Source organism: Petaurus breviceps, unplaced genomic scaffold (assembly GCF_028583685.1).
Source record: "Petaurus breviceps papuanus isolate PSGF00001 unplaced genomic scaffold, PetGlider_PUasm1.0 90723, whole genome shotgun sequence".
NCBI classification, from domain to species: Eukaryota; Metazoa; Chordata; class Mammalia; order Diprotodontia; family Petauridae; genus Petaurus; species Petaurus breviceps.
Genome location: NW_027187323.1, coordinates 801,682 through 813,703, shown reverse-complemented (window position 1 = coordinate 813,703; position 12,022 = coordinate 801,682). Strand labels below are relative to the sequence as shown.

The 12,022-nt window shown below is 38.1% G+C and overlaps 1 protein-coding gene across 1 annotated transcript in view; it reads left to right on the top strand.

Annotated features, from left to right (window-relative positions):
• Positions 1-12,022, top strand: part of ARCN1 (archain 1) — a 33,771-nt gene that overhangs the window by 16,152 nt on the left and 5,597 nt on the right. Inside the window, exons 2-8 of the mRNA XM_069066663.1 lie at positions 2,048-2,311; positions 3,068-3,247; positions 3,403-3,608; positions 4,844-5,008; positions 9,593-9,758; positions 10,793-10,940; positions 11,407-11,515. Coding sequence (XP_068922764.1) covers positions 2,048-2,311; positions 3,068-3,247; positions 3,403-3,608; positions 4,844-5,008; positions 9,593-9,758; positions 10,793-10,940; positions 11,407-11,515 — 1,238 coding nt within the window. The remainder of the gene's footprint in view (positions 1-2,047; positions 2,312-3,067; positions 3,248-3,402; positions 3,609-4,843; positions 5,009-9,592; positions 9,759-10,792; positions 10,941-11,406; positions 11,516-12,022) is intronic.

Genomic DNA, 12,022 nt, shown 5'->3' with positions numbered 1-12,022 from the left:
TGTTGCATTGGTGCTACATTGAGACATGAAGAAAGCCTGGAGGTAGGAGAAAGGAGAACATTCCAGGTATGGGAGATAGCTTGTAAAAATGCACAGGGTGAGAATTGGATTGTTGTGTGGGAGGAATGGCAAAGAGGCCAGTGTTGCTGATCAAAGAGTAATGGAGGGGAGTAAAGTGTAAGAAGACTGGAAAAGTAGGAAGGGCCAGATTGTAAAGGACTTTAAAAGCCAGAAGATTTTAGATTTGATCCTGGATGTAATAGAGAACCACTGGAGTTTATGGTGGTGACAGGGTCAGACCTGTACTTTAAAATCAATTTGGCGGTAGAGTTAAGAGTGACTGGAGTGGTGAGAGACTTGCAATTGGGAGACTAATCTGAAAGCTATTGAAAAAATCAGAGTAACATCTGTCAGATTGGCTAACGTGACAAAACAGGAAAATTATAAATGCTGGAGAAGATGTTTGAAAATTGAAACACTAATGTATTGTTGGTGGAGTTGTGAACTGATCCAACCATTCTGGGGAGCAATTTGGAACTATGCCCAAAGGGCTATAAAAATGTGCGTACCCTTTGACCCAACAATACCATTTCTTGGGCTGTATCCCAGACATACAAGTGGGAGGAGGACACATATGTACAAAAATATGTATAGCAACTCTTTTTGTGGTGGCAAAGAATTGGAAATCAAGAGGATGCCCATCAATTGGGGAATGACTAAACAAGTTGTGGTATATGAATGTAATGCAATATCATTGTGCTATAAGAAATGAATGTAATGGAATACTATTGTGCTAATGAGAAATGAGGAACAGGACTTCATAATAACCTGGAAAGACTTATATGAGCTGATGCTGAGTGAGGGGAGCAGAACCAGAAGAACATTGTACACAATGACAGAAACATTGTATCTGTGATGACTAACTTTGATAGACTACCTTCTCAGCAATGCAAGGTTCTAGGACTATATCCACATCCAGAGAAAGAATTACGGAGTCTGAATGCGGATTGAAGCAAACTATTTGCTCTGTCTTTTCTTTTGTTTTCTTCTTTCTTGTGGTTCATTCCATTGGTTATATAATATTCTTCTTTATAACTTGAATATTGTGAAAATGTGTTTAGAGTACATGTAGAACCTATATCTGATTGCATGTCATCTTGGGTGGGGTAAGGGAAAGGAAATTTGGAGCTCAAAAACTTGTGGAACTGAATGTTGTAAACTAAAAATAAATTTAAAGAGAAAAAAAGTCAGAGAGATAATGAAGTTTTGTAGTACCAAGGTATTGGCTTTATAGAGGGGAAGGGGTAGCTTGTATAAAAGAGATATTATGAAGGTAGAATCTGATAATCTTGATGAAGTCAAAAATAAAAGTTTTTTATATTAAAACTTGAGAGAACTTAAACTTTTTTTTATTGATATCCCTAGTGTCTGGAACATAGTAGACCAGTAATAAATGCTTGTTGATTTGTTGCTTTCTTTTGTTTTAAATGTCACTTTCATTTCTGCTACATCCATTTCCCTTGGTGTACTCTGTGAGCCATCTCTTTAAAAAAAATTTTTTTTTAAAGAAAGAGAAAGCAGTTCAGTAGAACCAACCAACTGTTGTCTGGCAGTGTGTGAAATATTCTACAGAGAGAACTTATTTCAAAAAAGCAGATTTTTCTTTTTCTTGTTCAGTAAGTTACAAAATAAGTATAGTAATTAATTTCCTTTTTGTTCTCATTTTAACTTCATCTTTATTACTCACTAAAATAAAAAAAAAAAGCTCTGGATTAGAATTTAGATGAGTAATTTCATTATGGCTCTATCATTAAATCGCTGTGTAAAATACATATCTCTGGACCTTTGATTTTTTTTTTTCCTTAGCAGGAATGATCCATCCCAGAGGATGTTGAGAAAATAAACTCCTTTTTATTTTTTAAGTGACATTAATATAAATTGAAGGCTAGCATATTTGAAAACAATTTCCTCTTTAGGTGGTTGTATTTCAATATATTTAATTCTAGTTAAGTTGAAATAACTATAGTTATGTTTGTATCCCTGACAGGTGCTGTTGGCGGCAGCCGTTTGCACAAAAGCAGGGAAAGCTATAGTCTCTCGACAGTTTGTGGAAATGACCCGGACTCGAATTGAAGGGTTGCTAGCTGCTTTCCCCAAGCTTATGAACACTGGAAAGCAACACACATTTGTTGAGACAGAGAGTGTAAGATACGTCTATCAACCTATGGAGAAGCTGTATATGGTTCTGATCACCACCAAAAATAGTAACATCTTGGAAGACCTGGAGACCCTACGACTCTTCTCTAGAGTGGTAAAATTCCTTCTGTAGTTTCAGATTTGGTTTTTTACTTCTCTTTCTCTCTCTTTGTGAGAGCTCATGCTCCCTAAAAAGAATATGAGAAGAAACAGTATAACAAGCCTTTATTTGAACAGATTGATATTGAAAACAGACTTGGCCAGTATGCTGATATCTATCAGATATTGTTCAGAATGGAGAAATTTATTCTTGTCTTGGAAAGAACTTGTATGAACTCATTCCTAAAGTAAAAACACAGCTGTAAAAAATATTTGCTTATTATGTCTTTGCAATATGTGGTTCTGTAGAATTTTTAATAGAACTTTATCCTCTGCCAGGAAAATTTATGTAACCAGAGAAATTCCAAGAAATACTTTTAAACAAAACTTAGTAAGGATTATATAGAGATCATACTTTCATTTCATGATTGTGTTACCGAATTGAAATTCATATACATAAAGTTTGAATAAATGACTTAATTAGCTATTTTGTGTATCTGACAGTTATTTAGTGGTGTGTGTTTAGATAATAAGTTCTAAAACTTATGGGGTTTGTTGTTGTTTTACTTATGCAAGAGCCACAAGAGATGCCTTGTGACAATAAGAATTAACTTCTTGGAAGGAAAAACTAGCTAAAGAGATGAGAAGGGTTCAGTTTGGGGACATTCTGAAGCCCAGTAGAGTTGGCTGTTTTTCTGAGAATGACTTGAGAAGATAGCTCCTGATTAAGTTCTAAATATCTTCTTCCTTTATCACTACCATCAATGACCAGATCCCTGAATATTGCCGAGCCTTAGAAGAAAATGAGATATCTGAACACTGCTTTGACCTGATTTTTGCCTTTGATGAGATTGTTGCCCTGGGTTACCGAGAGAATGTTAACCTGGCACAAATCCGGACTTTCACAGAAATGGATTCTCATGAGGAGAAGGTGTTCCGAGCAGTTCGAGAGGTAAATTGGTGCTTGGAGACTTTGTCAATCTGAAGTGTTTGATGTCTTCTAGACTTTTCCAGTGATTGTTCTGGTTTTCCCTTTTCCTTTCTACCATTGGTTGCCTTTGTATACTGTTCTCTCAATGCTGGATCCATATTGCCTCTTTCTTTCAGACTCAGGAGCGTGAGGCCAAGGCTGAGATGAGGCGTAAAGCAAAGGAGTTACAGCAGGCCCGAAGAGATGCAGAGAGACAGGGCAAAAAAGCACCCGGATTTGGAGGATTTGGAAGCTCAGCAGTTTCTGGTGGCAGCACAGCTGCCATGATCACAGAGACGATCATTGAAACAGAAAAAACAAAAGTGGCACCTGCACCAGCCAGGTATGGTATAAGTCTGGTGTAAGACCAGCAGCCCTAGAAAACCAAATGAAGACTCTATACATATATCTTTTATGCTTGTACCTGGCACCTAGACAAGCTAATGATAAAGAATGAAATGATGGAATAATATGAAGTGTAAAGCTTGACCACATAATATGGGGGTGAGGGAGAAATATTATTGTTTCTCCTTTCGTGTAAGTGTTCCTGTGATAAGTTAAGTTAATGTCCATCTATCTTCATTTCCAAAACAGTTGCTTTGGGGATATGTTTAACTCTTGATGCTCCCTGTGGGCAACTCTGTGTAGAAATTTGATCATCAGTGCTCATACAGCTATCTCCATGGGTCTTGGGGTTCAGAATAACTTTGATAATTGGTTTCATTAAGAATATTCTGTAAATTTAGGAATGTCTGTTTAGATAATAAAATGAATAAGTAATAAATATACACATAACACTTTAAAGTTTGCAAAGCCCTTTTTCATATGAGCCTCACAGCAATCCAATTGAGAGATAATACTACACATTCTGTTCCTGTTTTGTAGATTAGAAAATTGAGGCTCAGTAGAAGTCCAGTGATCATAGTCACATAGGTAGTAAGGGTCAGAATTAAGATTTAAATCGAGCCTTTTTAACTGAATCCACTACATTAGCCACTATACCATAAAACTTAGGTATCTCTCAAGGCTAATCTTCAAGTCTTGGGCACTCATCCTAACAAGGGCTTCTGAGGAAATTAGTGATAATTAATGATCCAGTAGCAAGGAAGCAGTGGGAAACACTAGGTAAGGGGAAAAGATAAGCATTTATATAGAACCTACCATGTGCCAGGCACTGTGCTAAACACTTTATAAATCTCATTTGATCTTCACAATATCCCTACAAGGTAAATCCGTTTTATACTTGAGGAAACTGAGGCATACATAGGTTAAATGACTTGCCCAGCATCACAAAACTAATCAGTGTCTGAAACCAAATTTGAACTCAGAACTTCTTGACTCCAGGTCCAGTACTCCATGCACTGAACCACCAGCTACCTCCGAAGTACTTGATTAACAGTCCTGTATTCTGAAAATCCTCAGTTGGGCTGCTAGTTCACTATTTGATCTATCCTCTTTGGGCCTCAGTTTCTTTTTCTGTAAAGATTGGACAACATCACTAAGGTCCTATTTTGTCAGTCTGCGTAGTGAATTTTTTTCTAAGGCAGCTAATATCTCACCATTCATCCTTCTTTTTAGGCCTTCAGGTCCAAGCAAGGCTTTGAAACTTGGAGCCAAAGGAAAAGAAGTAGACAATTTTGTGGACAAATTGAAATCTGAAGGTGAAACCATTATGTCCTCCAATGCAGGCAAGCGTACCTCTGAAGCAGCCAAAGTGCTCACTCCACCTATTAACATGGAAAGGTAGGAATTTACCTCTGCATTATGAGTATACCAGGTAACTAATGTAACTCTCTTTAAGCATTTGTATATTTCTTTTGCCTATTCTTAACTTTTTTTATACGAAAGATTTAGTTAAAGTAGATGCTAAATATTAATATATGGGAAACTATGTTGAAGCATCTTGGGGAAGAATACTTCTGCTTACCATGTTTCTTCCCATGAATATCCCCATCCTAGTGATTTTGAACCCCCCAGTGCCAATGTCCAAACCCCTTTCTCTATCCCTCCTACCTGCTCCTTTGTTGTCATTCTCCTCAACTCAGCCACCCCAGTGTTTCATTCTAAAGTTACTCACATCTTCCACTGTGTTCTCTGGAATGCTTACTTCTTAGGTAATAAACCTACCTTCATCTTAAAGCTTTTCTTTCCTGCTCCTTCCGTTGTCTGACTTTCACTGAGACCTGGTTTCTTCCTATTGATATAACCTACTTGACTACCCTTTCCAACACTAGTTGTACTTTCACTCATTTCTGGTTCTCTGATTGAGATTAGGGAGTTAGATTACTTCTTGGTCCCCTTTGCCACTTCCAGGTTCACTCTCTACCACCATTACTTAGTATTTTCTTCTCCTTTGAGGGTCATTCAATATTTGTCTACCAGGAAGTTACAATTCTAGTAGCCATTAGTATGTTGACATCCAGAATACTCCCCTTATTTCCTCATTAAGTTCACCGCCTGGCTCATCATCTTTCTGGCCTCCCCAACATCTGTCTCAATATTAGAGGATATCAACATATGTATTGCTACTTTCTCAAGCACCCTAACTTTCTAGTTCCTCAGCTTACTCATTTCACATGACCTACTCCTCCACTTTATTGTAGCCCAGTTTTGCATAGAGATAATCTAACCATCACACACAGACTTTCTGTTTCTATGTCCATGAAATCTGAAATTCCATGATCTTATCATAATCTGTCATTCCACTTCTCCCTTAGCTTTGTAAACCCTAGTCCTATTCTTTGTGTTTATTGTGACCTCACTTCAGAACCTCACTTCTTTCCTTTGTCATCACCCATATACTGGCTATGTTCTCTTTTCTATTTTGACCCTTTGGTGAACTAGTTCACTTTTTGACTGGTTCCACTGCAAATTTATATTATATAATCTCAACTAGGCCCTTACTGTGGCTAGGCAATTCTTTTACACCTCTCTAATTGATTGACTATCCCACTCACCACATTAGCTATCTTGTTACATAAAGAAGTGAACCTTCTCCTTGCCAAGGCAAACCCCTCTACATGCACAAGTAGTCCTATTCCATCCAGTCTTTTCTAACAGATCCCCACTCTCTCACTCATTTTTAGTCTTTCCCTGTATACTTGCTGTCTGCAAATATGCCCATGTCTCTCTTGTCCTCAGAAACCCTCCTTTGATCTATCTCTGCTATCATCCCATAGTTTCCCTCTCTTTTGTGAGTAATCTCCTTGAGAAAGTTGTCTACGATTGATAACTCCACTTCCTTTCCTCTCACTTTCTTCTTAACTTTCTACAGTCTGGCTTCCTCATCATTCAACTAAAACCTGCTCTTTCCAAGTTACTAATGATCTCTTAATTGACAAATCTAATAATCTTTTTTCAGTCCTCATCCTTCTTGACCTCTCTGTATGACACTTTATAACCCTCTTCGTGATATTATCTTCTCTCCAGGTTTTATGACAATGCTTTCTCCTGATTCTCCTACCTATCTAACTGTTCCTTCTCAGTCTCCTTTGCTGGATCTTTATCCAAGTGATGCTTGCTCACTCTGGCTGTTTTCCTAAGGTTTTGTTCTGGACCTTCTTCTCTTCTTCTGTGCCTTTCACATGGTGATCTCATTGGCTTCCATGGATTTAATTATTTCTATGCTGATGGTTTTTCTGTTCCTATCCTGTCTCCTGATCTGTCATTTCATATCTCCAGCTGCCTATTATATATCTCAAACTTGATGTCCCTTAGACATCTCAAAATCAGTTATGTCCAAAACTAAAATTATCTTTCCTCCCAAACTCTTCACTTATCCTGTTATTCTCAAGAGAGCCACCATCCTTCCAGTTACCCAGGCTTTCAAAGTAGTTGTTATTCTTGACTCCTCACTATCTCTTGCTCCCCATATCCAATCTGTTGCCAAGGCCTATTGATTTCACCTTTGCATCTCTCAGATATTTGCTTTTCTTTTTTTTGACACTGCCACCGCCCTGCTACAAACCCTCATCACTTTACACCTAGACTATTACATTAGCTTTCTATTTGATCTCTCTGCCTTAGGTCTCTCCACATTCCATTCCATCCTCCACTTGGCTGTCGTTTATCTTCCTAAAGCACAAGTCTGACCATAGCACTCCCCCAACCAGGATCAATTATAAAATCATTTGCTTGGCATTCACAGCCCTTCATGATCTGGCCTCCTCCTATCTTTTCCAGCCTTCTTCATCTCGAGGTATTCTGCCATCCAGTGACACTGGCCTTCTTGCTGTCCCTCCTATAGGATGTTTCATCTTCTAAGCACATTTTTGCCTGGTGTTCCCCATTCTTGGGATTCTCTCTCTCCTCTTGTCTGCCTCCAGGCTTCCCTGGCTTCCTTCCATCCCAGCTAAAATTGCACTTTCTTACAGGGAGCCTTTCCTGGTCCCCCTTAATGTTAGTGCCTTCTCTCTGTTGTTTATCTTTGTGTATCTTGTTTGTATATAGTTGTTTATATGTTGTCTTTCTCAGTAGACTTAGAGCTCTGTGAGAGCAGGGGCTGTTTTTTGGTTGTTTTTAGTTATTTGTTTTCCTTTGTATCTCTATCACTTAGCTCCATACTTTGCATGTTATAGGAACTTAATATGTACTTGTTGACTCACAGACTGCCTTTTCTCAACTCTTTACTGCCTGAATTGATCTCAAATACTTATTTCCTTGGCAAATGTGGGGAGTGTCTAGTGTACTGTCTCACAGAGGGGTCCTGATCAGGTGAGCTAGATCTGTAAATGTGCATTGGTGTTGTCTTTCCCACTCTCCTAAATTGAACTGGAAAAAACTCAATATTCCATCCAAGGTTTATAAATATTATATAACATATGAATATGTATTCTTTCCTTCTAAATATTTACCCCCTGAGGAAATGTTCCAATTAGTCTTATCCCAGCTCTGGACATTAATATTGGTTGGAAAAAACTTACAAGTAAGTAGCAGTTATGAAGCAAGTCTACATATTCACAGCTCAGATTTCTTGTGTTGAAGCCCAGAGCCTTCTACTGTTGCTGATGGTTTTGAGGTCAAGTGAAAGATGAGTCTGGAAGAAGAGTTCTATTAGGTTTGTATAAAGGAGGCATATTCGCACCCTTTGAGTTCTGTGTGAGTAAAATAGTGTTGCATCATTTTGTGAGAAATGGCAGATTGACTGACCTACTGTAGGTCTCCTGAAGTAGAAATGTCTCTTGAGATATACCTAGTAGAGTGCTAAGGCTTAAGAGTTAAAATAAAGTTAGCAGTGACAGTTTGGACTTAGGGAGATAGTTGGAACTCTAACCTACCCATTAAAAAATAAGCACCAACCAAAATGTACTGTACTAGGCACTGAGAATATAAAGAGATATGTGTCTGTGTAAATGTACGTGGGTATATTTTTGATACCATTCTTTCAAAGAGTTTGCAGGCTTATAGGAAGGAAAGATGTACATAAATGACTGTGATAAATGGAGTTAAATCAGTGCAAGGGAGAGGTTTGGGCAAAGTACTACAAAATATTTGAGGAGAAAGAGATCATTTTTGCCCAAGGGTTGTACTTCATGGAAGACTGGGTACCTAAGTTGTTCTTTAATAGAAGGGAGGGCTTTAAATAAATGGAGTTTGTGGGTAGGGAGAGCCAGTTTGAGGTTTCAGGGACAATATAAGCTAAAGGGATTGAGATAAGACTGGACAGAATGGAAATAGGGGGTTGATGAATAGTCTAGTTGGGCTTGAACACAGAGTAGGGAAAAGAGAATAATATGAGGTAAGGTAGGAAAGATGGATTGGAACCAGATTGTAAAGGGCTTTGAATGCCAGGTTAGATCAGTAGTTTATTATTCATTAGGCAATGGGGAAGCACTGGAGGTTTTTTTTGTTGTTTTTTTTTTCAGTAAAAGTATAATATCAGATTGGTGTGCTTTGGCACCTTTGTGAAGATGGTTTGGAGACAGGGGAATAAATTAGAATCAGTAATTTGCTAGGCTATCTGGAAAAGACTTTGGCACTTGGTGGTTGTGCAGAAAACGCTAACTGAGCTCCTGTGAATATAAAGTTCTGCCTTACACTATTCATAGAAGTTGATCCTGGTACCTTAGACTTTGTCTTTAAAAGGACAAGGAAAATCAGATTGGAGTCAAATTCTTAAATCTTCCTTATTTCCTCGTTCCTCATTCCAGGATGTTTTGTAGCCTTATAAGTCAACTGAGGTCAGAGTAAGAATGAAAACAGCCCCTCACATAATGCTGGCCAGAGTGGTAGCATCTTTAAAAATGTGTTGTCAGTGGTGAGTTTAACATTGAACAATACCTCATTTTCCTTTTCCAACCTGAGTAAGTGACTTTCTTATACCTCTAGTGTGCATATGAAGATTGAAGAAAAAATTACCTTGACCTGCGGACGAGACGGAGGCTTGCAGAACATGGAGCTACATGGCATGATAATGCTAAGGATCTCAGATGACAAATTTGGTCGAATTCGTCTACATGTGGAAAATGAAGATAAGAAGGGAGTGCAACTACAAGTAAGTAGAGGCAGAGGGCCTGGAAAACCTTGAAGGCTTTCATCAAACTAGAATAGCTGTTAAGGACTAGGCATCATAAGCAGGCTTGAAATCTATTGTATGGTTGCAAAATATGGCAACTCGAGATATAGCAGAGATATTGTTATCTTTTGACATAGTTCAAAAAGAGCAAGATTATTCAGATTGTTGACTGATGATGATATGAGCCAAATTTGTTATACTTCATGGTTTCATAGTAGTAATTTTCATTGCCCTCAAGGCTCTCTCCCTTTGAAAAAAAAAACAAACCACAAAAATACTTTGTTAGTCTCCTAATTTCCCACTACCTATCTATTACAAGTGAAAAATCTCTTTCTTAAAGATGGCATTATTATTAAGTGTGTATGTGTATCTGTGTGTGTATGTGTAGGAATTCAAGGCTTTTGGAAGTAACAACTACTTCTTAAAGACAAAAGCTTCTCTGGCTCCAAAAGTGTATATAACACCATAAAGAGATGAAGTCAAGTCTTGAACAGCTTGCTCAGTAGGCTTGATATTTCTGTGCACCCTCGCTAGAGTTTAAGTCCATCCAACCGATTTGTCTGCTGTGGCAAAACTCCCTTCTAGTCACAACTGTAACCTTGCTTTCCACAAAGCTTTTCGGTGATTTAGAAATTTTGTTTTGTCTTTTCTGCTGCTTCTTTATAAAAGGCCAAGATTAACATCTAGCCCTATCATGAAGTAGCTCCCTATAAAATGTATTTGGAAAGGTTGTGGTAGTCTTTACTTTTTTATGTGCATATTTTTTTTTCATGAACCCAACAGCATTTTAGAAGTTGGGCTTTCCCATAGAGGAGAATAGGAATTGGAATTAATATTTAAGTATCCTGTAGTTTGTGAGATAAATTCCTTCCTAGGAATTGTCACTAGTTCTTTTTTTAGGTATTTCTCTTCGTCAATTAAAACTTTGGACCACATAAGACCAAAAGGGAACACTTTGTATCTTGTCTTATCTGAATTTAAGTTAATGCTCTTTCTCCTCTCTGTCATATCAGACCCATCCAAATGTGGACAAAAAACTCTTTACTGCAGAATCTCTAATTGGCTTGAAGAACCCTGAGAAGTCATTCCCAGTCAACAGTGATGTTGGAGTGCTAAAGTGGAGACTACAAACCACAGAGGAATCTTTCATTCCATTAACAAGTAAGTGCCTTTGGTCTGTGCCATTGAGCTAAACTCTGTATTTTGAGAGGACTGGTAGTGGTGCTGGCTCTTTTGGCAACAAATTGAACTGTTCTCAAAACTAAAATAAAGCTTATCTCTGTGGCATTTTTTAGTAGCTTCAGTTTGAAGTGGCCATTTCTAGTATTGTTACTTTACAGTGGGTGTTTGAGGATAGTAACAGTCATTTACCTCTGATTTGCTGTCCTATCATCTTGAAGCATGTTGTAAACAGAAAGATCATTAATTTGGAATCAAGAGAAGTGAATTTAAGGGCCAGCTCTGCTGATTATTAGCCAGGTGTCTTTAGGGAAGTCACTGCCTCTGTGGGCTTCAGTTTCTAAAATGAGAGGGTTGGACTTGGTGATTTTGGAGGTCCCTTCCACCTCTGACATTTTGTGATTCTTTTAATACCTCAGTGTTCCTACCATTGTTTTTGTGCCCTTAGTTAACTGCTGGCCCTCTGAGAGTGGAAACGGCTGTGATGTCAACATAGAATATGAGCTGCAGGAAGAGAACTTAGAACTGAATGATGTAGTTATCACCATCCCACTCCCGTAAGTAGAATCACTTTCCCTAAGCTTAGCTGATAAATCAAAGCTTTGATAATACCTCTGGGACCTCACTTGATCTTGTCCAGGAATCTTGGAAGGTTGGTCTTTTTAAGAGATGGGCTAGTTAATACACAGCAGTCATGTTCAGTAAATTCCTATTGAATAGTAAGTGTATTTGCCTATATTCCCAGGGTAATCTCCTTGAAGCTTTCTACCATGAGGTTACATTCTAGCTAGATGACACAGTGGTTAGAGTGTTGGGTGTAGAGTCAAGAAGACTTGTTAAAATTCAGCCTTGGACACTTCCTGGTTCTGGGACCTTGGGAAAGTCATTTAACTTTTGTCTGCTTCAGTTTCCTCACCTGTAAAATAGGGATCATATTTGCACCTACCTCCCAAGGTTATTGTGAGGATTAAATGAAGCAGGGCTGTTCACAGTGTCAAGTATAAAATAGGTACTTAATAAATTCTTGCTCCCTTTCTACCTACATTATCTTTACTTGATGTAGA